Source organism: Geotrypetes seraphini, chromosome 3 (genome assembly GCF_902459505.1).
Source record: "Geotrypetes seraphini chromosome 3, aGeoSer1.1, whole genome shotgun sequence".
Classification (NCBI taxonomy): domain Eukaryota; kingdom Metazoa; phylum Chordata; class Amphibia; order Gymnophiona; family Dermophiidae; genus Geotrypetes; species Geotrypetes seraphini.
This window is the reverse complement of record NC_047086.1, coordinates 320,756,233-320,784,222: the sequence shown is the minus strand read 5'-3', so window position 1 is coordinate 320,784,222 and position 27,990 is coordinate 320,756,233. Positions and strand designations below refer to the sequence as shown.

The 27,990-nt window shown below is 43.8% G+C and overlaps 2 protein-coding genes across 4 annotated transcripts in view; one reads left to right on the top strand and one right to left on the bottom strand.

Moving 5' to 3' along the window:
- Window positions 1-14,715, bottom strand: part of ABHD12 (abhydrolase domain containing 12, lysophospholipase) — a 214,640-nt gene extending 199,925 nt beyond the window's left edge. Inside the window, exons 1-2 of one of the 3 annotated variants that reach the window (XM_033936454.1) lie at window positions 14,553-14,712; window positions 8,230-8,315 (exon numbers count right to left, since the gene is read on the bottom strand). The gene's annotated coding sequence lies outside the window, so the exon portion shown is untranslated. Of the gene's footprint in view, window positions 1-8,229; window positions 8,316-13,549; window positions 14,124-14,552 lie in introns of those variants that run through there. The other 2 variants (XM_033936455.1, XM_033936457.1) reach the window with 2 other exon arrangements.
- A 10-nt stretch (window positions 14,716-14,725) lies between these two features.
- The window catches only part of GINS1 (GINS complex subunit 1), a 46,339-nt gene continuing 33,074 nt past the window's right edge, over window positions 14,726-27,990 (top strand). The window contains exon 1 of the mRNA XM_033936460.1: window positions 14,726-14,877. Coding sequence (XP_033792351.1) covers window positions 14,803-14,877 — 75 coding nt within the window. The 5' untranslated portion in view covers window positions 14,726-14,802. The remainder of the gene's footprint in view (window positions 14,878-27,990) is intronic.

The window sequence follows — 27,990 nt, the reverse complement described above, 5'->3', positions numbered from 1 at the left end:
GGCTGTTATGACCTTTTTTGTTTTAAATGTGATTGATTAGTTTATTTCAGGGTTGTTTAAATGATGGGTAGTTGTTGTTTTTTTATAATTCTAAGGTATCACAATTGGTAGAGACCTTTAAGGACCAACATCTTTGGCTGGATAGAATTGTGTTCAGGTTACATATATTAGAGATTTTTTTTTTCTTTTACGAGTTATAGTTTGTTTTAAGAAACCAGCTGAAAGTTTAAAAAAAACAAACAAACCCAAAACAGAAAGAAATGCTATACACTCCCTCTCGATACTCACAGGGGTTAGGGGCACGGCCCCCTTGCAAATAACTTTAGGGCAGACTCTGAACCACCCCCACTTCCCTCCCTCCTCCCAGATCTCTCCACACCTTAACTTTTAAAGCCTGGTGGTCTAGTGGTGAAGTGGGGCAGGAGCAATCTTCTATGCTCCTGCCCCTTGCAGAGCTGCAATCAAAAATGGCAGCCTTGAGTTCCCACTGCAGTCTCGCTCCAGCCCTGCTTCACTGCTAGACCACCAGGCTTTAAAAGTAAGGTGTGGAGCGATCTGGGAGGCGGGGTGGTATAGAGCCTCGCAAATAACCGAATTTGTGAATCCTAAACGGCGGATTATCAAAACAGCTTATCGTGGTCTTTTCTGAGCTTCCTAGCAGTCTCCAACTCTGCCATGCAAATGTATTACAATGAGATCATTAATATTTAAATGAGCACTCCGGGCAATTCTCTATTATCGCCAGGTGATTCCCTAACCTCGCTGTCCTATATTTGCAAGCAAACTTTTCCGGCAGGTCTGAACTGTCCAAGCCTTACTTTCTGTTCAGTGCCTGAGCGCTGATTAGTTCAGGCATTGACAGGACAGTAAGACTTGACAGCAAAGTCCTGCCCGAAAATTTTGCTGCTGTCAAGCAACCTCCCGCCCCAGCAGCAGGAAGGATGTCCACTCCCTCCCACCATTGCCATTAAGAAACCCCCCAACCCCCCCCCCTGGCAGCGGGAGGGATGCCCACTTCCTCTCGCCGCTGCTGTAAAGCAACCCCCCCGCAGCAGCCCATTCCCTCCCGTTGCCGCCGCCATTGTGCCTCTGACAACCCCCCCGTGCCTCTGACAACCCCCCCGTACCTCTGACAACCCCCCCGTACCTTGTTTACGAAGACCGACCAGAAGGATGCTCATAGGTGGGGCCTTAAGCAACCTAGGACAATCGGAGTCTTAGGCCCCACCCCTTCGCATCCCAGAGTGCACCAGGGAGGGGAAGGCCTGCCATTTTGAAGAGGTGGGCCTATTGGCCAGAGGGAGTAGGCATCCCTCCAGCCTTCGTAAACAAGGTAAGGGGAGGCAGGGTGCATCAGAGGCACGGGGGATTGGCATCCCTCCTGCTGATCTTCGATTTGGGGTATTTTTTAATTTTTATTTTGTAGGTTTATTCTGTGCATATGCCGATCACTATCACCAGCGATCGGCACATGCAAATTTAGTGATCCCACACAAACATCATATGCAAGTGTGTTTTTTAAAGAATGACTCACCTTTTTGAAATCATTACAGTAACGGTTGCGACAGCAGCCTATCGGATTTTACCGTAAACATTTGAGAATCTTCCCTTAGGTTCTTACCTTGCTAATACGGTATCTTTTCCAGTAGATAAATGTGTCATTCTGAACAAGCAGGTAATCTCCCCCTGACTGCAAGCCTTTGCAGAAGGAATCCGGATTTTTTCTGTAACCTTTCTACTTCATAGCAAGCTCCACTGCCACCTACAGTTAGTCCCCAAGCAAGCAAGAGTTCTTCCAAAATTAGGTAAAGTAGGGATATGGGAAAACTTCCCCAACTAATGAGTCTGTTCTGCTCAAAGTAACCTAAGAACTATGAACAACCAAACAGACCAACAAACAAGTCAGCAGAAGCATCAAAGGAGTTCAAATAGTACCCCAAAGTGCACAAGTAATAGCCCAAAGGGCTCCAAGAACAGAAGAACATTCTTAATGAGACAATAGGCAGGTGCAGGCATGAAATGACAGGACAGGGATCCAGAATGATACACCTATCTACTAGAAAAGATATTAGTAAGATAAGAACCTAATCTGTTTTTCCAGTACAATAGGTGTCATTCTGAACAAGCGGGACATACAAAAGCAGTTCCAGAAATCTAGGGTGGGATGACTGCACCAGCATGTAGCACTGAGGACCCAAAGGCAGAGTCCTCCCTTGCCTCTACATCCACTCTGTAAAACTTAGCAAATGTATGTAGAGTGGACAAAGTCACCCCATACAAATCTCCACTGGAGAGACTGCCTTAGCTTCTGCCCACGATGAAGCTACAGTTCTAATCAAATGCACCTTCAAGGAAACAGGGGATTCTTTCCCACAAACAATGTATGCAGATGAAATGGCCTTTCAAATCCACCTAGAAATTGAGAGCTTAAACTTGTTGGTGACCTTCTTTAAAATATGGTCCTCTTTCTTGGAATGCTGGAATTCAAACTTCCTGATTGACAAGAAACAGCGAAACCACTTTTGGCAAGAAGGAAGGAACGATGCATAAAAAGTCTCCCTATAAGAATGAGCCTGGTGTTCCGAGACCCATCTTGCCGAGGTCACAGCCAGCAGAAAAACTGTCTTGAGCATCAAATCCAGCAGCAACGCTTCCTTCAGTGGCTCAAAAGGAGCTTAGCTGAGGCCCCACAGAACCATGTTAAGATCCCATGAAGGGAACAGGGCTTTAAGCGGAGGTCTGTTGTGTAGTGCATCCTTTAAAAATCTGGTTATGTCTGGATGAGATGCCAGCATAGATCTTCAGTCTCAGGCCCTGAAACAAGAGAGCTTGGCAACTTGGACCTGAAGGGAAGCCACCTTAAGTCCCTTGTCAAGGCCGGCTTGGAGGAAAACCAACACCACAGAAACCGGAGCTGAAAATGGCTCCACCTTTTCCTAAGCACACCACTGCTGGAAAGTCTGCACACCTTAGTATGGGCTGAGACTGTTGTCTGCTTCTTAGACTTGCAGAGTGGTAAAGACCACTTCTGAGTACCCCTTACGTACTAACGCTTTGTCAAGCCATTAAGAGCAAAGCAATCCGGATCCTCTATGAGTATTGGACCCTGGGAAAGAAGGTCCAGATGCACCTGTAGCCTGAGACCGGGACCCATCTGAAGACACACCAGATCCATATACCACAGTCTGCATGGTCCGTCTGGAGCTACCAGAATAACCTCACCCCTGATGACTTGCGATCCACTGAAGGATTGGCCTATCATTGGCCATAGAGGAAAAACGTATAATAGTACACTCTGCAGCCACGGCTGGACCAGATCATCCAGACCAGGGCTTCCAGTCTCCTATCTTTGCCCTTTTATTGTTCGTTGTAGCCTTGAGGTCGAATTGTGGCCAACCCCAGCAACAAACAATGGTTTGGAATGCAGTTGCTGACAGCATTCACTCGCCCAGATCCAAGGTCTGTCTGTTGAGGAAGTCAGCTTGGACATTGTCCACACCTGCTACGTGTGCCACTGAGAGTGCCTTCAGATGATGTTTCACCCAATTGAAAAGCGAATGGGCTTCCAGACACAGATGAGCACTCTTGGTGCCCCCCTGGTGATCGACATATGCCACTGCTGTAGCATTGTCCAAGAAGACCTGGACCGCCTAGCCTTCCAGAGTCTTCTGCAGCTTTAGCAAAACCAGCCAAATGGCTCAAAGTTCCAGCTGGTTGATTGACCACTTCCTCTGGATGGGCGACCAACTTCATTGAATCAGCCAATGGTTGCAATGAGCTCCCCAGCCAAGGAGACCAATGTCCATCATGACGGCCACCCTAGATGCTATGTGGAGGGGCATGCCCACGGATAGGGACTGAAAGCAGAGTCACCAGTCCATCCTGGCCCTAGCTTCCAGTGTCCAAGGCAGAGACTTCTGTAAAGATTCTGCCTGCGGAAACCAACGCACAATTAACGTGCTGGAAAGGATGCATGTGGGCCCTCGCCCAAGGAACCACGTCTATCGTGGCCACCATAGAACCTAGGACTTGAAGATAGTTCCAAGCTGACGGACCTGGCTTGGTCAGGAAGCACGTTATCTACATGCCTCTGGAAGATAGACATGGCCGGCAGCCATGTCAAACAATACACCCATGTAATCCAGGGATTGTGTCAGCAACAAATGGCTCTTTTGGTAATTCACAATCCACCCCAGACCCTCCAGGACTTGAATCACCTGACCCACTGTGTGCCGACCCTCAATCAGTCAATTGTCCAGGTAGGGATGCACCTGCAGTCCCATCTTTCTCAGATGGGCTGCCACCACCACCAACACTTTGGTGAATATGTGGGGAACCATTGCTAGGCCAAAGGGCAGGGCCAAGGACTGATAATGCTGTTCCAGGACATGAAACCATAGGAACTGTCTGTAGTCTGGGAAAATGGGAATATGTAAGTAGGTCTCAGTCAGATCTAGAGAGGTTAGGAACTCTCCTGGAGTCACTGCCGCTACGACAGATCGAACCGTCTCCATGCTAAAACACGGGACTCTGAACACTACATTTACATGAGTAAGGTCCAGAATGAGTCTCCAAACATTGGAAACTTTTTTTGGCACAATGAAGTATATGGAGTATCTGCCTGAGCCCAAGTCTTCGGGCAGCACAGGCTCTATGGCCTGAATGTCTAGCGACATTCTCACAGTGGCTTGCACTCTGATCGCTTTCTCCAGACAACCCCCCCTCCCCCCCCAACACACACACATACGGGAGAGTCCACAAAACAATCTGTTAGAGGCTGGGCAAATGTTTTCCAGACCTAGCAGTCAGACAAAATCTGAACCCAGGCCTGTAAAAAGTTTAAGAGTTGCCCCCTATCCTTGCGACTTCTTGGCAGAGGGAACAGTCCAAGTTGCTTCTGGATCCAGAAAACCTCTGGGAAGTAGAGCTGGCAAGACTGCCTGAAGCCACAAAAATAAGAGCATCCACATATGTCATAAAATTAGCCAGAAAACCAGAGAAAACAAGGGGTCCAACTTCATCTGCACTGAGAAAACAGACCAGAGCAAACAAACCAAAACTGCAGGCTTGTACACGATGCAGGCAAATTTATTGTGACAAATAAATCGTATCTAAAAAAACCTTTCAACCAAGCGAGGGACCCAACACGGTCCGTGTTTCGGACAACCTTCATCAGGGGTCCATGGTGATAAAGGAAAAAAGAAAAAATGTCACAAAAGAAAGCTGGAAGAATAACGTTAGATGACACGCCGAAAGTCGCCAAAGTACTGTAAATATCTGCCAAAGTAAAACAGTAAAATTAGCCAGACCCTTTCTAAACAACAATGGTCCCTTAAAAGGGAGTCTGCTGAGAGTAGCTTTGGAAGTGGAATCCGCAGCCCATTGTCTGATCCAGAGAATTCTGTGGGCAGAAAATGAATAAGCTGAAACCCTACTCATAACATGAATAATGTCACAGAAAACATCCATCACATATTCTACTCCAGACAAGAGGAGCTGAGGCACAAGCTCTTCGCCCTCACGCTCCAGAGTTTGTAGCCTGGAAAAACAGGGATGTGCAACAAAGGATAGTGCCGAGGCCGCTTTGACTGCCAAAATCAATGCCTAAAAAAGTATCTTGAGAACTACATACACTCAGTGATTCTGCATATCTTTTAGCACCACATCGCCCTCACTCAGAAAAGAGGTGCACTTAGTAACCTGTGCAACCAAGGAATCTACCTTTGGCTGAGTAAACAGCTGCTGGCACTCCTGTTCTATAGGATACAGCTGAGACATGGCTCTTGCTACCTTTGAGAGACCCTCTTGAGTAATCCCACTGCTCCGTGACTAATATATTAATGTTAGGATGCCAGGGTAACATAGAAGACTGAACCCTCACACCACTCATAAGGAAGGAGGAAGTAGAGGGGATCAGCTGGAAGTCCAAATTTATGGAGGGACTCAGAAATGAGATCCAGCAGAGCCAAGGGCTTGAATAAGCGCAGAACCGTAGGATCATCCCCAGGATCCAAGACTATCACAGGATCCAAAGCAACATAATTTGTGAAGTCCTTGCAATAAATTAGTGGTAAGACTCAATTCCCACCAGTTTTGAGGCAAAAAGAGATTTGAAGCTGCAGGAGACTTCTGCAAAAATTAAAGTTAAAATCCAAGATGGCCTCCGGCAGAATTTTGGCGCCAAAAAAACACTAAAAATCAGCAAAATAAAAAGGTAAAAACTGGCAAATATAGGATTTTGGGGGAGGGGGGAACAAGCATAAGCTAATAAATCTTTGATTTTCAGACATTCCAACCCCCTAAGTCACCTCGTAGGCTACAACAGCCTTACTCACTGTGCTGGCAATGTGCTGCATCCTGCCTCAACAGTAGTTGGAAGGGAGAAGGAAATCACTGCCTCATGAAGAACGTTTCCTCCAATGCTGATCTTCGAGCTGCCAGCAAGATACGGTGTCTGACTGAACCCCCACGGACCAACGGATAAGTAAAACCAGAACTGGGGGAGGCAAAAATGCAGCTGGTACCCTGCAAGACACCGCCGAGCCTCTTAAGGATGCCTAGCAGCCTGTGCCCTAAGCCCTGCAAAGCAGTGGGTGAGCAATGCTAACCAGGGATGGCCTTGAGCTCCAAAAAAACTTCTGCAGGCTGGCTAACAGGTACCACAAGGGATTTGCCTGTCAGCTGCAAACCACAGTTTGCTTCTTCTCCATGCAGGCAGAGCCTAACCCTGTAAATGGGAAGCTCTGAACACTGAAACCCGAAGGAAAAATGAAGAACCGACTAAAAATAAAGAAGAAAAAGACAGTGCAGAACAGAAACACTCCTTCTGGCTCATGGTGCAGAAGGGAAAAACTGTAGGTGGCAGTAGAGCTCTCTTCTCTATGAAGTAGGAAGGTTACAGAAAAAATCCAGAGTGGATTCCTTTTGCAAAGGCTCACGGCTGTAGGGAGATTACTCGCTTGCCCAGAATGATACACCTACTGCACTAGAAAACATAGCTATCAGTCAGTTAAAGGGGTGCAGGAACCAAAAAAAGGTTAACTCCTGTTCTATTCTCATAAAAAGTAAACAAACTGGTAATACAATGGGTTTTGTATTGTCACCCAATTTTATCATGATATTGTAAACTGCTTATACAGTGGTGCCTCGCATAACGGACGCCTCGCACAGCGAACGCTGCGCACAACGAACTTTTTGTCGTGCTCCCCACAACGAACTTCGTTTCACACAACGAAGTCGCCCGAGGGGCCCGGGGGGGGGGCGGAACTACTCTCGCCGAAGCCGGGAACAGCAGCACCCATGCAGAGAAGGAGAAGACGGCGTGTAGGGGACTCCAGTAAATGCAGAGCAGCAGCTGTGGCAATCAAAAAAAGAGGAGGTCTGCTGTTAAGGTGGACCAGGGTCCTGGAAAATTCGTGAAATCCTGCAATATTACCAGGATCTCAATACAAGTCCATGAGGATCCAGGAGATCCTGCAAATCCTGGTTTTACCCAGACCCGATTCTCTGGTCCTATCTTACGAGACCTGACCCATTTACAGCAAGTTAAGCCATGTTTAAGCTAACGAAAAAAAATCCAGAAAACATCAAAAGATTATTTCCTTTTTAACAAATAGTAAATACTGTACCATGAAATACTGTTCCATCATCTCCCTCCACCTTACCCTGGAATGCCAAGGTTCTCCGGCCCTCTTTCTCGGCCAGGCCGCACGCTTTCAGGGAGCAGCGCACACAGCGCATGCTCTGTTGCTCAATCTTCTCCTCTGACGCAACCGGAAACCGGAAGTTGCAGGAGAGTAGAACATTGACCAACTCCAGCAGCTGCGCGTGCACAGCTTTCTGGAAGCGTGCGGCTGGGTGAGGGAGAGGGCCGGCAGACTCCGCATACAAGGTGAGGTGGAGGGAGGGAAATGTAGGGCTGCAGAACGAATTATTGTGTTTTAAATGTATTCTTATGGGAAAACAGGGCTGCAGAACGAATTATTGTGTTTTAAATGTATTCTTATGGGAAAACGCGTTTCACACAACGAACGTTTCACATAACAAACTTGCTCCTGGAACGGATTAAGTTCGTTGTGTGAGGCACCACTGTACTTATAAGCAGTATAACAAACTAAACCTTGAAAATGTCAGGCTTTGGGTCACTCTACAAACAATTTTAGTATATATGTCTGGTTGTTGATGCACTGCAACCTCAATTGACACTTCCCTAGCCCATACTGAACTCACGGAGGTTTCCAGGGAGCAAGCCGCTTCTGCCATCTTTGTGTCCGCCATGTGGGGCCTGTCACAGTCAGGTCAAGGAAGCTTGGATGCTATATAAAAATGAATTACAAGATTACCACACGTTCCCAAATGGTTCTTAATGCTTTTCCCACAATGATTCACTAAAAGTTCAGGTTGTAGAGGATTTTGAAGAGGGTAATCAGTGATCCAGGCCTGGGAGCTAAGGAACTCCTCTCCCGCTCATCTGCGAGACAGCACCGGAAGTCGTGTCTTAGTTTAAAAATAATTTTTATTACAAATTTAACACAGTAAATGATGGCAAATAAAGATCAGTATGGTTCATCCAGTCTACCCAACAAAGCCACTCTATGCCCTGTTTAAAGTATGATGTTCATTTAAGTGTTTGTTTATACCTATTTGGTTCCTTTTTTGTATTTCTAAGTATTCTTCCCCATTTTAACTCCCAATCCTACATACATCCACTCCTACTCCTTTCTTTATCCTCCTACCCTCTGCTCTGAGAGACTATCTCCCAGCCATGTATCTTATCCTCAGGTAGGAGATACCCAGCTAGATTACTGAATAATTTTCCATTCCCTCTGACTTGCTTGCTCTACATCCAATCCCTCTTCCCTTTCATCCTGTCCTCCTCACCACCACCCCCTACCACCTTCTGCCAAGGTGACTACCTCGTTCACTATAACCTCCTCCACCATCTCCTTCCTTTCATCACCTTCAGAACATTAACCTTCTTAGGAGATGCATAGGTTCAAAGAAGGACTGAGGTCCATTTCTCTTTACCTTTTAGACATCCATTCACTATGGATGGATCTCTCCCCTCCTTCACCATCTGCTAACAGATTCAACAATATGATCAGTTCACATTACTTTGCAGTGGAATTCTCATCCTTATAGTCTACTGAAGGTAACAACCAAGGGGGAAAAACAAGCTAGTTTTTACAGGGTTATTCCCTATCAAGTCCTCCACCTGAGCAAACTTTCTTTTGGCATATAACCTCCTATCACAATCAATGTCCTTGCCCATGGTCAGTTGTAAGACATTGGGATTGTCATATCATACCATTCTTCTGCTAGGCCATTTTATAAATACAGTACATCCTCACTGGCTATCATGTTTTCTCTTGCTCTTATAGATCCTAGCTATTGTGCAAACACTTGTCTCTCACCATTGCAATATTGAGCATTTTCCCTTACTCCAAGTATACAAAAAAAAAAAATCTGTTAATTGAAAAATAGAAAACCACCAACCCAAAAAGCTTAATTTCCCAAAAAAGTGGTATTTTTAGAAAAACATGTCAACAATCTTTCTTAAAAACATCTGTATCTAAAAAAAACACCCCAGTTAAAAGTCTCTCCAATAAGGAAAATCCTCACAAATCGTTCCAGCAGAAATGAGAAGATAAGACACTCACAAACATTTAAAAATTTAATATTTATTGAATACAGTACAGACCTTACAACAAAGGCCAAGGAGCCCCAAATAGTACAATGCCTTCCAGGATCCTCAGCTACCAGAAGAGGCAAATACTAACTAGGGAATTAACTAAGAATTCTAACATTGATGTTGGTATCTATCTAGGAACAAATTACCTGGCCAACAACTCCTCACTTACCGCACAGAAAGTTTTTCAGGAGCTGGGGGAGGGCTTAAAACCCTTTGTTAAGGCTGCTGCTTTTTCAGAAGTTCTGCCTGCTTATGGAAAGGGAGAGGAAAAAATACGAAACACAGACATTCAATAGGTGGCTCAAAGTATGGTGTCAAGAAGGCTTTAGGTTCGAGGAGGATGGGGTAATACATAGAAAGACAAGAAACTATATTGTAATGATGGTCTACATCTTACTATAGCAGGAAAGAATCCTTGCTGAGAAATTAATCCAATATGTTTCTAGGAGTTTAAACTAGAAGGTGGGGGTGGCATATGCAAGCAGGACCGTTATGGTGCCCACCCTAAGCGAAAGACAAGAAGTGACGATAGTAAACATAGAAAGCAAATAGCAATGTAAAAAACAATCAATGCAACAGAAGAAAAACTAAACCAAAAAATGACATTGCCACAGAAAGATAACTGGAAAGCAATGACCACAAATGTGCGTAGTCTAAGCAATATAGTTCATGATCTGCAAGCCCTGATGCTAGAGGCAGACTTGGATATTGTTACTATCACAGAAGTATGGTTCACTGATTCCCATGGATGGAATGCAAACATACCAAGCTATAATCTTTTTTAGGAAGGACAGAGATGGTCAAAAAGGAGGAGGAGTAAAAACAAATATCCAAGCAATAGAAATGCAGAGGGCCTGGGGAAAGGAAGAAGCGATATGGATCGCTATGAAAAGAAAAATAAAAATAAAAAAAATCAGCCCTATCGCCAGTTTTTATTTAATATTTTCCTGAGCCCTGTGGCAAGATGAATCCAGGAATTAGTACATATAGTTATGCAGATGACATCCTACTAGTCTATAGACTTATCACCTGGTACGTTAGATCTAGATCCTCTTTTGGCTAGCTTAAATAGAATAGAAGAATGGTTGAGTGATCATAAATTGGTTTTAAGTATGTCTAAGACCATAGCAGGTTGTATCTCTGGAGATAAAGCAACACCTCAACTAGATTTTGCATTAAATAATTGCAGTATAAAACTAGTAGATAGTTTTAGATATTTGGTTTTGGGGCACTAAGTCAGCTTAGAGCCATTCGAGATTTTTGGGATGAGAAATCATTGCATACATTAATTCATGCCTTTGTATTGTCAAAGTTAGATTATGGTAATTTAGTATATGCAGGCATTGGGTTGGGACAGTTGAAGCGTTTGCAAAAAGTGCAGAATACTGCAATTAGATTACTAGGTTGGGTGTTTATTCGCGATCAAGTGACACCTTTGTATTTAAAATTCCATTGGTTAGCACATAGAGCATTATTCCAGTTACAGCCTTCATATCTTTCTAATTTGGTGCTATTCTATGCTCCAAGGCGTTTATTACGATCTCTGAATAGGGTAGTTGTTTCTCATATTTCGAAGGCACATCTTGCATCAACTAGAGATTATGCATTTTTTTATTTAGTTCCACGGTTATCTGCCCATAGACTTGAAAAAAGAAGAATCATATAAAAATTTTAAAAGACATTTAAAAGCACATTTTTTTCCAATTGGCTTTCTCAACTTAGAACAGAGTTTGGGACTGTGATCTGTGTTTTATTGTTTTACTATTAGAATTGTTACTGTTGAGATATTTGCTATGATATTTTATGGAAAAAAACCCCAAAAAACAAACTTAGGGCTCCTTTTACAAAGCCGCACTAGCGGTTTTATTGCACGCACTGGATTAGCGCGCGCTAGCCAGAAATCTACCGCCTGCTCAAAAAGAGGCAGTAGCGACTAGTGCACGCGGCATTTTAGCGCGGCTTTGTAAAAGGAGCCCTTAATCTTTCCTTTTCTATTTTTAATGGAGTTCTTTTCTTAATGAATATGAATTGTGTATTGTAAACCGCTTAGATCTTTTTAGACTTTTATGTGGTATATAAAGTTCTTAATAAACATAAACAAACTTTTATCTATGTGGATGTTGTCTACAGACCTCTGACTCAATCGCAGCTAATTGATAAAGATCTGGTTGCAGATATCCAAAAGTTGGGAAAGAAAGGGGAGGTGTGAATGTTTGGTGATTTCAACTTGCCAGATGTGGACTGGAAATTCAGTCTGCAGATTTGGAAAGAAGTCGAGATTGTGAATGCCTTTCAAGGGGCTGTGCTCAAACAAATGGTGACGGAACCCACGAGTGAAAAAGCAATAATGAATCTGGTGCTAACAAATGGGGAGAGCATCTCAAATGCCTCAAAGTGGTAGAGCCGATTCTGTTCAATATGGTTGTGAGTGACATCGCTGAAGGTTTAGAAGGTAAGGTTTGCCTCTTTGTGGATGATACTAAGATTTGTAACAGAATGGCCACTCTAGAGGGAGTGGATAACATGAAAGGATCTGCAGAGGTTAGAAGAATGGTCTAATGTCTGGCAACTAAACTTCAATGCAAAGAAATGCAGAGTGATGCATTTGGTAAGTAGAAATCCGAGGAAGCCTTATGTACTGGGAGGTGAGAGGCTAATATGTACAGATAGGGAGAAGGACTTAGGGGTGATAGTATCCAAGGATCTGAAAGCAAAGAAACAATGCAACAAGGCAGTGGCTGTAGCCAGAAGGATGCTAGGCTGTACAGAGAAAGGCATAACCAACAGAAGAAAGGTAGTGTTGATGCCCCTATACAGGTCTTTGGTGAGGCCACACATGTGTTCAATTCTGGAGACCATATATGGTGAAGGATATAAGAAGACTTGAAGCGGTCCAGAGAAAGGCAACAAAAACGGTAAGGGGTTTAAGCCAAAAGACATAAGGAGAGACTTGAAGATCTGAATATGTATACTTTAGAGGAGAGGAGGGTCAAGGGAGATACGATACTGACATTTAAATACTTTAAAAATATTAATACAGAACCAAATCTTTTCCAGAGAAAGGAATATGGTAAAACTAGAGAGCATAAATTGAGGCTAATGGGTGGTAGACTTAAGAGTAATGTTAGGAAATTCTTTTTCACGGAGAGGGTGGTGGATGCCTGGAATGCTCTCTGGAGGGAGGTGGTGAAGAGCAAAATGGTGATAGAATTCAAAAAAGTGTGGGACAAATGCAGAGAATCTCTAATCATAAAGTGAAGGGTATAAATTGAAGAACTAGGGCTGGAACTGAGCAGAGTTGCATGATCAGTGTACTTTATAAGACTATATGGTTGTATGGGCTGGGAAGAGCTTCTACGGGAACTACAATACTTTGAGATGGTTTAGAAAGGCTGGAATGAACTTGGCAGCAACTCCAGTAGTTGGGAACCTAATGACAGTGCCAGGCAGACTTCTACAGCAGAAATATCAAAGAAATAAAAATAAACTGTTGGGCAGACTGGATAGACCACATTGGTCTTTATCTGCCATCATTTACTATGTTACAAAGACTACTTCAAACTGCCATATCAATTCTACTCCAACTGGTTTCTTCAACGAGCATCATAAATGTTGCAAGGAGCACTGTTCATTCCTACACTGAGGCAGTATGGCAAATATGTACCGGTGGATTAATAAAGAAATTAGTAGAAAATCAAATGTTCTCTGTAATACATTTTTCCCTTAATTAGAAGTACAACTTTGCTGAAAATAGCAGCAGAAACTACACATATCTGTTATAAAGTTCTGAACACAGGCACAATGGCCCTTCTCTACACCTGAACTGTGCAGAATAATCTTGAAACATGAAGAACTTACTGCCTTGATATGCGATTCCTTCTCCAGTTCAGGATATGTGCTATTACTGGTTTGAGCCTGTTTCCTCTGTCTCACCAGGCTGATTTGATGTTCTTGCTCACACCACAACAGCTGCCCCATTGCTCTCTGGCCCAGTTTTACTGGGAGCCATTTGTCAAAAAGCACATCCTAGCCCCTCATAGATTCTACTTAACCTTTACAAACAGGGCTGTTACCGAGCTCCCTTAGTTTAGTGGGAAAATGCACTACTATACTACACTGTTAATTATTATACAGTATATTGTACTTTCAGGTTAGCTAATAAGCCATATTTAGATGCGCTTTGAATCATACCATGGAAACCAGCAGCTTTCCTACATCCCATGTTATATGAGAGTGCCTGATGCCCAGCTTTCAATCACGCAGCCGTCAAATCATGGAAGCCCATGTCATAAAAAATGTACTAGGAATAAATGGTTAAATAGTATTTTCCAAAATCCAGATTTCCCCATTTTTTTAAATGGCAAAACCCTTTATCCCAACCAAATAAGGAACAAGTATGCTAGTCTCGCTACCAAGCATCCATCGTCTGAAGCATATCACCACACGAGTCGAAAGACAGATTTCTACTTATGCACGACATGACGAAGACGGTGCAAAACCTGGCACCCGTTTTGCACCCATTTCCCTACAGGTTGTGCAATGGGGTGGAGGACCACAGGTGGTATAGCCCCACGGATATTTCACCCCACAGTAGCAATAAACAAAGACCACGAGAGGAAGAGTTGGACGTTGGTTTGTCTATACTACCCCCTCCCCCCAAACAAAAGTCTTCCTCTACCCCTACACTTCTCCCCTAGGTTCCGGGATGTAAACCCCATCTGTGGGGTGGGGGGGGAACGTGAGGTCGCGAGGGTCAGCCAGCCACGATAGCACGTTATAAGAACAACTCTCGAATGTCAACACCAGGCTCTTCGATTTCGTTCCCCCTTTTGCCCCAAGAGAAGTAACAGTAGGTACTCACGCTGTTTCCCGGCGAAGACAGTTGACTAAAGCGCCCTAATTCCAGAGATACAGGAGCAACAGCAGGACTCAGAAGGCAAAGCAGTCGAGGAGCTAAGTATGAGTTCTCCGAGTTCCCGTACGAGGCGCGGTTGGGAGGTGGGGCTAGCACCTGTGTGAGCTCCTATTGGCGAGAATGGTTTGGCGCGAAATGTTGGAGGCAGTCGTTGGTCGTGAGTAGCTGTTGCTGCTGTTATAACAGTGGGGTCGGGATGTTTTGTGAGAGGGCGCTGGAGCTGGTAAGAGAGTTGCATCGGGCGGCTGACGGACAACTACCGGCTTTTAATGTGAGTGTCAGTAATAACGCTGTGTTGGTTGGTTTGGATTTTTTTAGTCTGCTTTAATAAACGATATGGACGCTCAGATGAGATCTCGAATCTGTTCCACTCTCAGCCTAATTGTGCAGCAGTCGCCAGAGTCTGAAAGATAGGCCTAGAAGCATTTATCTGACGAATCATAGTCTGTAATCTGTGATTGATAGAAGATAGGCTCCATTATTCTTAACTCCATAGGACAGCGCTCACAGTCCTTCGTGGCAGCCTGAGTAAGACGAATATCCTCCTCTGTTGTAGCTATGATACAATCAAAGTGAGTTATCCTAAAAACCTACGTATCGTAACATAAAAATCCATCACCGTAGCCCATTTCATAACCCCAGTACTGTAATCTAGGATTTTGGATATAGCTCATAGACCTCATTTCTGATGCGATGGTTCAGAACCTTATTGGTTTTGGGCTTTAATCTCCTATAAGATCTTCCCTGGGTCAGTCAGCTTTTTACCCCCCCCCCCCCCAATGACTATAAATATAATAAAGGGAGACCAAATTTTTTTAGGTATATTAGTGAGAGGAGAAAGACAAAAAGTGGAATTACCAGACTGAAAGAAGGTAAGAACCACTATGTGGAGAGTGATGAGAACAAAGCAAATAAGCTAAACAAATCTTTCTTTTCAATATTCACAGAAGAAAAACATGGAGAAGGACCGCAGTTGGATAGCAAAGTTACACCTGAGAATGGTGTGGATATTGCACCATTCATGGAAGAAAGTGTTTATGAACAAAGCTTTGTCCAACTGTAGGTAGACAAAGCTATGGGACCAGACGGGATCCATTCCAGGATATTGAGTGAGCTCTAAGAGGTTCTAGCGGGTCCTCTTAAAGTCTTAAAGATTTGTTTGATAAATCTTTAGAGATGGGAGAGGTTCCTCAGGACTGGAAAAGAGTGAATCTGGTCCCTCTTAACAAAAGTGGTTGCAGAGATGAAACAGGACATTACAGGCTGGTATGCCTCACTTCAGTTATTGGAAAAATAATGGCAATGTTGCTGAAGGAAAGGATAGTGAAATTCTTAGAATCTAATGGATTACAAGATCTGAGGCAACATGGATTTACTAAAGGCAAATTGTGCCAAACGACTCTGATTGAATTCATTGACTGAGTGACCAGAGAAATGGATCAAGGAAGTGCACTAGATTTAATTTACTTAGATTTCAGCAAAGCTTTTGACATGGTTCCTCATAGGAGGTTCTTAAACTCCATTGGAGGAAGTTGGGGCCCAAAGTCATGAACTGGATTAGAAGCTGGTTGATGGACATACGCCAGAGGATGGTGGTTAATGGAATTTGCTTGGAGGAGGGAAAGGTGACTAGTGGAGTGCCTCAGGGATCAGTGCTGAGACCGATTCTGTTTAATATGTTTGTGAGCAACATTATTGAAGGGTTAGAAGGTAAAGTTAGCCTTTTTGCGGATGATACCAAGATTTGTAACAGAGTGGACACCCTGGATGGAGTGGAAAACATGAAAAAGAAGCTGCAAAAGTTAGAAGAATGGTCTAATGTTTGGCAACTAAAATTCAATATGAAGAAGGTCAGAGTGATGCATTTGGGGGGTAGAAATCCAAGGGAACTGTATGTGCTGGGAGGTGAGAGTCTGATAAGCACTGATGGAGAGAGGAACCTTGGAGTGATAGTGTCTGAGGATCTAAAGATATCTAAACAGTGTGATAAGGTGGTGGCTGTAGCCAGAAGGATGCTAGGCTGTATAGAAAGAGGAATAACCAGCAGAAGAAGGGAAGTGTTGATGCCCCTGTATAGGTCATAGGTGAGGCCACACCAGAAGTATTGTTTTCGGTTTAAGGCCGTATCTAGTGAAGGATATAAAAAGACTTGAAGTGGTCCTGAGGAAGGTGACAAAAATAGTAAAGGGTTTGAACAAAAAGAAGTATGAGAAGACTGGAAGACAGGAGGACAGGAGGGAAAGGGGAGATATGATACAGATGTTTAAATACTTGAAAGGTATTAATATAGAATCAAATCTTTTCCAGAGAAGAGAACATGGTAAAACTAGAGGGCGTAATTTGAGGTTGTAGGGAGGAAGACTCGGGAGTAGTATTAAGAAATTCTTTTTTAAAGGAGAGGGTGGTGAATGTCCTCCTGAGGGAAGTGGTGGAGAGGAAAATGATGATGGAATTTTAAAAAGCGTGGAATAAACATAGAGGATATCTAATTAGAAAACAAACAATATGAATGAAAGAGCTAAGGCCAATACTGGACAGGCTTGCATGGTCTGTGTCACCATAGGTGGTGATTTGATGTAGGATGGGCTGGGGAGGGAATCGATGGGAACTCCACTAACTTGGAACATGAGGATGATACTGGTCAGACTTTATGGTAGATATCCCACAAACAGAATAGTTGGATAGGCTGAAGTGAGCTTGGGCGGCAACTTCAGCATTTGGAACCTAGGACAATACCAGGTGGACTTTAGTCTATGACCCAGAAATATCAAAGAAGAGACAAGTTAATCTTGTATTTTTAATGGATATAACAAATGGGCAGACTGGGTAGACCGTTCAAGTCTTTATCTGTTATCATTTACTATGGAGAACAAACAAAAACTGCAGACAATGTACACGATGCAGGCAAAAATTTATTATCCCAAAATAAATTACAGTAATATAAAAACCTTATTACCAACCAAGGGACCCAACATGGTCCGTGTTTCGGACAAACACCTTCATCAGGGGTCCATGGTAAATAAGGTATAAAGTATACCGCAAAAAATGAAGATAACAACAATTGCCTATATATTAAATCTGCCGAAAGTGCTGCCATGGACCCCTGATGAAGGTGTTTGTCCGAAACACGGACCATGTTGGGTCCCTTGGTTGGTAATAAGGTTTTTATATTACTGTAATTTATTTTGGGATAATAAATTTTTGCCTGCATCGTGTACATTGTCTGCAGTTTTTGTTTGTTCTCCTGCTTCGCTGTTTATTCTGCAGATCTGGTTGGATTTCTTTTTATCATTTACTATGGATCATTATCTAGCGAGTTTGTTTACTGCACAAATAGATTGCAATGTAATCATTGCAATACAGAAAATGTTTTCATTATAACACTTGATATACAAAAATAGGAGAAACCATCAGTTGAAACACTATAGAACAGTATTCTTCAACCTTTTTGCACCCATGGACCAGCAGAAATAAAATAATTATTTTGTGGTCCGGCAAACTACTAGGACTAAAATGTAAAAACCCCGTTTACGCCCCATCTCCGCGAGCTCGGTCCCCGCAAACCATCTGATCCCATCTGCACAAGCCGCAATTATGATTTTATATTGAACGTATTTTATTAAAGTATAAAAAGAAACAATATTCTGAGCAATTGTGATTTTATAAATACAAATATACAGAGCACGGACCAACAAAACCCCTGTCTCCCCTCCCCTTCACATATATCCCCTCTACTATCAAGAAAACTGAACAAGCCAAGTTATTATAGAATGCTACATAGAAATATCATGCTAACAGAATACTGCAGTCCCCAGTTATGTCTCTAGCAGGATATATAATTCAAATCTGATATATTCTAATGACAAAATAGAAATAAAATTATTTTTTTCTACCTTTTGTTGTCTCTGGTTCCTGCTTTCATCTTCTTTTCACTCTTTTCCTTCCACCATCTACCCGTTCCATCCAATGTCTGCCCTCTCCCCCTTCCATATGTATCTGACTTCTTTCTATGCCCCTCTTCCTTGTCCATCCTCCTCTCTCCTTTTTACATCATTCATTCCAGCTTCACTGCCTTCTTCATTTTATCTCTCCTACACCAGATCTAGCATCTTTATCCCTCTCTCATTTCTCTGCTGACCCCCTTTCCAGCATCAATGTCTCTCTACTTTCTCATTCCTCTCTCTTCCCTTTCTCTCATCTGATCTCTCCATTCCACCCTGACCCCCTTCCCCCTCCTGTAATCTCCCTGCCAGCTGTTTCCTTCCTTTTTTCTTTCTCCCTACCCTCCTTCCTTTTCTTCCTTCTCCCTTCCTTCCTCCCTTTATCCAACATTAACTCTCTTCCCATCCCTTTCCCTCCTCCCTCCCAGCAGCATTTCTCCTTCTTCTCCCTTCCCTCCTCCCTCTATCCAACATTAACTCTATTCCCATCCCTTTCCCTCCTCCCCTCCCAGCAGCATTTCTCCTTCTTCTCCCTTCCCTCCTCCCTCTATCCAACATTAACTCTATTCCCATCCCTTTCACTCCTCCCCTCCCAGCAGCATATCTCCTTCTTCTCCCTTCCCTCCTCCCTCTATCCAACAGTAACTCTCTTCCCATCCCTTTCCCTCCTCCCCTCCCAGCAGCATCTCTCCTTCTAACTCCCTTCAAGTCCAGTAACAGCTCTCCCTTTTCCAGCACCTTCCCAGCCTCCTACAGTGGCTTCCTCCCCTTCCAGCAGCTCTCGGTACTTGCCTGCAGGAAGTTGCCGGAAAATCACTGCCCTGGCAAATAGGAGAGCTGGTGGGAGGGGAGACAGCCACTGTGAAGGCTCCCCAGGATCTTGTTCGCACACGCTGACCATCTCCCTCCACCTGCACCTCAATCTGCAGCTCTCTCCGGTCTAATCGCAACTTCCCCGCGGCCCTCTTCAGCAACTCGGCAGGGGTGGTGATCAAGACACGCTGCCGACGTCGGGACCTTCACTCTCTGAGTCCCGCCTATTTTGTTTCAACTTCCTGTTTCCGAACAGGCGAGACTCATAGAGGGAAGGCCCCGACGTTGGCAGCCTATCTTGATCGCCTGAGGCTGGGAGGAACATTAATCAGCAGGAACCGCAGTCAGGAGGAACCGCAGTCGGCAGGAAATTTAACTGCCAATTTGATCTCGCCGGCCCTGCGCGGACCGGCAGAAATTTTCTGCGGACCGACACCGGTCCGCGGACCGGCGGTTGAAGAACTGTGCTATAGAACACAACAAATGCTGTGAAGTAAATTTGAACTTCAGTTGGCATTCGTACTTAAATCATTCTTGTTTATATTTTCATATAAATCAACTTTTAAATAAGTTTAGAGGCTGACTTAAACTGGTTTTTGTTTCAGTTGAAACCAAAACTACTTTAGAAGAAACCAAAACAGCTGAAATTTGTCACCTGGTTTTAGCCAAAGCTGAAACCAAAAACTATAGTTTTGCTGTGTGATGTGAGCCCTCAGCTAAATTCACAAAATAATAGTGCCAAACAATACCATAAACATAAATAACAAAATACATCAGCAAAAAAATATATATCAATAAAAAATTATTGAGAAATATAATGAATGTGCTTAGTACCCCCATACACACCGGTCATAAAGGCTGAAGACCAATGGAACAGAGAACCATCAAAATGCAATGAGGTAACAAAGTAACCACAAAAAGAATAGCAAAAGGTTACTTATCTAAAGCTGCTCAGCTGTGTAGATGATCCCAGTGCACTGCACTGGGATCATCTACAGTACACACTTACTAGTTACATGTGGTAGAGGGAGAACTGAATAATGCAATGATGGTTCTCTGTTCCATTGGTTTTCAGCCTTTGACCGGTGTGTGTGTGGGGGTACTGAGCATATTCATTATATTACATAATTTTTATTGATATGTATTTTTTGCTGATGTGTTTTGTTGTTTGTTTATGATATGGTTTGGCACTATTATTTTGTGGAATTACTTCAGTGAGTGTCTTCATCTTTATTTTTTCCCCTCAATCTAATTTAGCCCTCAGCTAAAGTCATAGAGATTATTTATTTTTAAAATTTCTATACAGTTTTTTTTTTGTGTGTGTTTTTTCAAAATGGTTTACAAGTCTATACAAAATAAAAACAGTCCTAGGAACTGCAAGCATAGGCTGACAACTGGTAAAGCCATTTTAACAAAGACTTCTCTAAGTCTGGCTTGTTTAGATTTCTAAGTCGATGGTAAAACTAGAGAACATAAATGTTAAATATACTCCGATGTAGGACCTCCTATGAGACTATGTAACATAGTAAATGACAGCAGATAAAGACCTGAACGGTCCATCCATTCTACCCAACCATACATGCTTCATAATTTAATTTAAATGGTCCTTTTTCTTAGATATTTCTGGGCCAGAAACAAAATAAATAATGATTATCAGCTTTTTATGCTTATCCAAACTACCTTGCAGCACTTCTGTCTTGATGCTATTCATTATTTTATGTTCCCTCGAGCCTTATCTGAAGTTGCAGTCAACAACATGCTCTTTGCAACCCCATCGGCTCTCCCGCTGATGTCACTTCTGGGTGCCAAGCATAGGAAGTGGTGTCAGAGGGAGAGTCGACGGGGTCGCGAGGAGCACGTTGACCACCACAAGCAACAACTTCAACTAGAGGGGCGAGGGTGTGTGTGCGCGTACATCAGGCGGGATCAGAGAAACAGTGGGGGGCTGCGGCAGGAAGGAGCGGGGGTCACCTTTCACCTTGCTATGCCATTGCTCACATGTTAAACTGTGTATAATGTAATTAGGTGTGGACTTTTACATCACTTTAGAGTAGAAGGTTCGACATAAGGGAGTCATAATATACACACTTAATTTTATAAAATAAGTCTCAAGTTATGTGCTAACATTTGTCTGCTGCCAAGCAGGTGTAAATATCTACAGCTACAATCTAGTTGCTATTTTTTCTGTAAGTCAAGGTCAATTTTCATTTGATAAACCACCTATGTGTATGTATATATGTATGCATATATAAAAAAAAATAAATAAAATCTAAGTGATGTACAATTAAATTAAGGGGGAGCCCAAGAACAAATAAAACCAATGAAAGACATAAAAGGTTTGTGCTAGTGTTTTATAAAGACGCGCACATAGGAACCCTTTTACTAAGCTGCATTAGATATAGCACATGTCTAATACAGCTTAAACTGGAATCCTGCCAGACAAGCTCAGGTTTCTTCAGTAAGTGTCAAATGTGCACTTGCTAATAATGTGTGCAATAAATTTTAATTTTTTTTTTTTTTTTTTAATGGGGGAAGGGGGTGGTGTCCAGGGGCAGAGAGTGGGTGTTTTCTGTGCTAACCAGTCACTGCAACTACATCATGATGTGCTAATTGGTTAGTGTAGGAATAGCCTTTACCACCTACAAAATGGATGGTGGTACATGCACTTACTTGCACTGATTTTAAATGATTGTGCTTTGGCAACAATGCATGGACACCATAGAAAAAGGCCATTTTTTTTTTACAGCTGTGGCAAAATAGTTTAGTGCACAGAAAAACCTGTGCATGGTCATGCCAAGGTCACTTTTTGCTGCAGCTTAGTGACAGGCTGCCATAGGCACCTATGCATCTGTTTACCGTTTCATATTTCATTTCAACCCACTAAACCTGGGAGTGTCATGATGTGCCATTTCTAATTGGATAGCAGTCTGTATCTCATTCTGTTCTCATGTCAAAAGCTCATATGAAAGGGCTAATGACGGCATCAGTCATGCAGCATTGAAGAGATTAGCAGAGCTGTGTTGTGGAATCCCATCTATATATTCTCGCACTCCTGCCTGAATTTATCGGTGATATGATGGGCTTGGATCACTTTTCAAAAGCATAGTTTGAGGGTTGGCAGGTCATGTGATGCCGAGCTAGGTAGCTGGCGTCGGTAGAAAGGGCTCCCGGTCTGCCTTTTCTCTCCCAGGTTCGCTTAACACTCTGATTTGTTGACCCGCTTTTGGGGAAGCTCCACTAATGCTGCTGCATTGCCTCCATAGTGTTTTTCCTCGCAACATTTTGTCAAGCTGCTGCAAAAAGAGAAAAGCTGTAGGGCAGAGATCAAGATGGTAGATGCTGATCTGGGAGGCGTACTTTCTGGATTACTGAGATATTGCCACCTTAACTTTACTAATAGTCAACAATGAAAAGCAGGGGGGGGGGGCATTGGGACTTGTATTCTGCCATATTACAACACTCAAAGCGGTTTATTTACAGGTATTTCAAGCATTTTCCCTTTCTGTCCCGGTGGGCTCAATAATGTACCTGGGGCAGTGGAGGATTAAGTAACTTGCCCAGAATCACAAGGAGTAGCGTGGGGTTTGAACTCGCAACCTCAGTGTGCTGAGGCTGTAGCTTTAACCACTATAACAGGAAAACCAAACAAAAACTGCAGATAATGTACAAGATGCAGGCAAAAGTTTATTGTATCAAGGTTAAAATGCAGTAATATAAAATCTTTTTACCACCTGTTTTGTTGGTTTTTCTGCAGATTTGGTTGGATTTCTTTTTGTTTCTCTAACCACTATGCCACACTCCTCCAGTTGAACATATCGGACAAGATTGACACCTTAGATCAGGGGTGCTCACACTTTTTGGGCTTGCAAGCTACTTTTAAAATGACCAAGTCAAAATGATCTACCAACAATAAAATTAAAAAAAAACACAAAGCACACTGTATGCTGAGAAAATGTTAATTATCATTCCTATTCCGAGGTTTTTTCAAAGAGGTCAAGGCAGATGACTCTATGCACTGTCACCTCAGTAACAACCATACAAAAATAGACAAATATACCCCCCTCCCTTTTTACTAAAACAGAATAGCAGTTTTTAGCGCAGGGAGCTGTGCTGAATGCCCAGGGCTGCTCTCGACACTCATAGGCTCTCTGTGCTAAAAAACGCTATTGTGGTTTAGTGAAAGGGGGCCCCTAGTGCAAAATATAGACAGCAGATATAAATTCAGACACATTTTGATCACTAAATTGAAAATAAAATCATTTTTCCTACCTTTGTTGTCTGGTGATTTCATGAGTCTCTGGTTGCACTTTCTTCTCCTGACTGTGCATCCAATCTTTCTTCCCTTCTTTCAGCCTGTATGCTTCCTCTCCTCCAGACCTCATTCCCTCCCCCAACTTTTTCTTCCTCTGTTTCTCTCTGCCTCCCTTTCTTTTTTTTCTCTCTTCATGCCCCCTTTCTTTTTTTCTGTTTCCCTTCTTTCCTTCTGTCTCCCTGCCTGCCCCTTTTCTTTCTTTCTCCCTGCCTTCCACCAAGCCACTGCTACCACCATCGGGGAACAGGCCCCAAAGCCACCGCCGCCCCAAGCTCTCCCTGCTTCCCTGTGTCGGGCCGACCAGCATTCCTCTCCCCGACGTCAATTCTGCCGTCGGAAAGGAAGTTCCGGCACAGCTAGGCAGCAATTGGCTGGCCCGAACTTCCTCCCCGGCAGAATTGACATCGGGGAGAGAACGTAAGCATTGCCTCTGCTGGGTCAGACCAGGTCTACCACCCGTTGAGTGAAGAAGAACTTCCTTGCATTCGTTATGAATCTGTCTCCTCTTAGTTTTTCTGAATGACCTCTTGTTTTTGTTGTCCCCGCTAGTCTAAAGAATCTGTCCACTCCATCTTCTCTATGCCTCTCATGTCCCCTCTCAGTTTCTGCTTTTCCAGGGTAAAGAGCCCTAGCTTGTCCAACCGTTCGGCATATGAAAGGTTCTCCATGCCCTTTATCATCCTCGTTGCTCTTCTCTGGTCCCTCCCGAGTATTGCCATGTCCTTCTTGAGGTATGGAAACCATATTGGACGCAGTATTCCAGATGTGGGCGCACAATTACCTGATACAGTGGCAGGATAACTTCCTTCGTTCTGGTAGTGATACCTTTTTTGATAATGCCCAACATTCTGTTTGCCTTCTTTGAGGCCGCTGCACATTGCGCCGTCGGTTTCATTGTGTTATCCACCAATACCCCCAGATCTTTTTCTTGGTTGCCTTCCCCCGGTACCCTCCCTCCCATCGTATAGCTGTACATGGAGTTCCCCTTCCCTATGTGCAAGACCTTACATTTCTCCACATTGAAGCTCATCTGCCATCTTTTTGCCCACTCACTCAGTTTGTTCAGGTCGCTCTGATCGGCCCAGTAGATCGCCAAGGCAAAGTGAGTCTACCACGGAGCCTGGGATGGGCTCCGCGATCGACTCACTTTGCCTTGGCGATCTACCGTTCGATCGTGATCGACCTGTTGGGCACCCCTGCCTTAGATGGATACATAGAAGATTTCCATTTGGCCTTGGGGGCTTTTCAGCAGCAGATCTCTGTTCTAGATGATTGCATCCGTCATATGGTTGATGCTCAAGCTGTGATGCAGACCACATTTGGAAAATAAGATAGAGGAGTTAAAAAATGGATCCCAGTGCAGTAACCTGCACTTAGTAGGTCTAGCAGCATTAATAGCTGACACTGAGCTACTGGGATTTCTTGAGACCTGGTTACAACACAAGCTTCAATTATTAGTAGCAGGCCCACTTTATATTGAGCACACACACCATCACTTAGCCACCCGGAAACCAGAAGCTACTAGCCTGCAAGTGGTGGTTTTTCAAAACTTCTGAACTATACAGTACACATGAGATGGAAACTGTGTTCCATTCATAAGCATGGTCCATTGTTTGTTGAGAATACTAAAGTCCTCTGTTCCACAAGGAATTCACAGATGTTTGTACTCTTAATATCAACACTTGCTGTTTCCTTTGATCTATCAACCCCGTTTCCAAATTTTTCATGGAGGCAAGGGGTATTTTACAGCCAATATGTGAAGCAAATATCATCTAGTAGGTCAGCCTCATGACTTTGATATAGCTACATTCGTCTGTGTTATACCCTGATTGACTAGTGTGTTTATATTTATTCTTGGTGTGGTCTGACTCTTAGTAGGCTTACCACTATGTGCTCAAACTGAGGACTGCAGTATCCTACAGTCTTCACAAGCTACATTAAATAACTAACTGTTTGACTTCCTATTGCAGTACACAGGAAGGGGAATGGAGAGGACTGTGCAATTGGAGCCTTGAAATAGAGAATGACACGGGGAAAAAATCTGTCCCCGTCACCGGCCCACCATCCTCTGCACCGCCCCGTCACCGCCGTTCCCTTCACCACCCCGTCACCGCCATCCCTTTCACCGCCCCGTCACCGCCACTGCCATCCCATTCACCGCCCCGTCACCGTCCCCGCTGCATCCATATAAGCCTTAGTACTGTAATATTTAGCTTATTCCTTTCTTATAAATCAAAGTTCCTGCTGCTGAACTAGAGAAAGAGATGTTCAGCTGGCAGGGCTTTGTTTATAAATTTTTATCAACACAACTAATATACTATTTTATCCTAAAGCAAAAAATAAATAAATAAATATAATTTTTTTTTCTACCTTTGTTGTCTGGTTTCTGCTTTCCACATCTTCTCATTGAATTCCTTCCATCCACTGTGTGTCTTCTCTCTGCGTCTTCCATTTGCTGTTACTGTGCCTCTCCCTTAACCCCCCCCCCCAATTGGTCTAGCACCCATCTTCTTCCCTCCGTTCCCCCATAGTCTGGCATCTGTCTTCCCATTCTGTCTTCCACATTTCCCTTCGGGGTCTGTTCCTCTCCACCCTCCTTCAATGTCTGTCCTATTCCTTTCCACCACCACCCTTCCCTCCCTCCTTTACCATCTGTTCCTTTCTACCACCCTTCAGCTTCTCTCGCGTGGCCTATCTATCTACCTTCCTCCCTCTTATTTTCATGGCACGTTACAATGTAATTTGTGCAAGCCACTGGAGCCTGCGAGCTCGGTCCCTGTCCCATCCCCACAAACCATCTCGCTTCTGTGCTCCTATTTTCCCCATTTCTAATATCTCCCATATGTATCTGCCATTGCCCCCCCCCTGTGTCCATATACCATCCCCATGGCATGTCCCCTTTATGTCTCTGTCCCTATGCCCCATGCACATAATTTCCCCTCTTTCTGTTACCTTCCTGTGTCCAGATTTTCCCTATCTTCCTCTTCCATACCAGTGTGTCTCTTCTTTTCAACCCCATCTAGCTTTTTTCCCTCTTTCTTTCCCCCCCCCTGCTTCTAGCATCTGGCTCACCTGCCAGTCCTTCCCTTTCTTTCCTGCTGTGGGTTTTTCTTTCCAACTTCATCCCCTTTCCCTTTCACTCCCTCCTTCCAATTTGAGCCGGGAACACTAGCGATCGCACGGTCCCCGCAGCTCACACCCGCCTGCCCAATCGATTCTAGTGTTTAGCCAGCTCTCTCCCTTCTCCTCACCTTAGTTTGTAGATTTTCTTTTTCGGCGACCCGCACGCTATCAGAGAGCCGCGCACTCGCGGCTGCTCAGTGTTCAATCTTCTGCTCTGCTGCAACTTCCTGTTTCCAGTTGCGTCAGAGCAGAAGATTGAACACTGAGCAGCCGCGCGTGCGGGTCGCCGAAAAAGAAAATCTACAAACTAAGGTGAGGAGAAGGGAGAGAGCTGGCTAAACACTAGAATCGATTGGGCAGGCGGGTGTGAGCTGCGGGGACCGCGCGATCCTTCATGCCTCACTGCGGGGACAAGACCATTCACCGCCCCGCGGGCGGTGAATGGCCTTGTCCCCGTCGCCGCAGCGACTGCTAGTTTTCTTCCCCGTTTTCGGCGGGTGACCCGCGGCTAAAATGCGGTGGCCGTGGGTAAACCGCCACCGTGTCATTCTCTACCTTGAAACATGATTCGTGTAGAGTCCCATGTTTGTTTGAATGACTGTTTTTATGTATTATTTTTGTTGCTATTAAAGTATGGTTCTTCTTGAAGACCAGGCTCACTTTGCCCCTTTGGATTCTTATTCATTTCACCATGGTTAGGCATGTGATACACTTGTTTAATGGTGAACTGCTGTTTTCAGAAAGCATGAAAATATGCTTCTACACCAAAATATAAAATATTGTGTTTTCAGTAAAATGTTTGACTGATTAATTCTTCTTTCTTTTATAGATTCTGGTTAGCATTAGCATGTAATTGCTGAATTCAATTGCTCTTTGCATCTAGGGTAGAGACTAAGCAGAGCTCCCTTACCCACCCCGTTACAGATCTTGCATATTAATAAGCTTCTTTCTTATGATTCTTGAGCCATATTCTGATGTACCTAAATTAGCTCTCTCATATTCCTGAAGCATGCATATTCTCATATGTGGGTGACTTCATCCAAAGAGCCTGGTACAGACAGTGTTAAAATGTACTGTCACTTTGAAAATTTTTTTTTAGGTCTTTGAGACTGCCCATATCGTGCAGGTGCCTTCCCTCCCAGTGTCGGTTTGTGGGACCATCAGTCTTTAAGAAGCTGTGTTTCTTGGAGTCTCT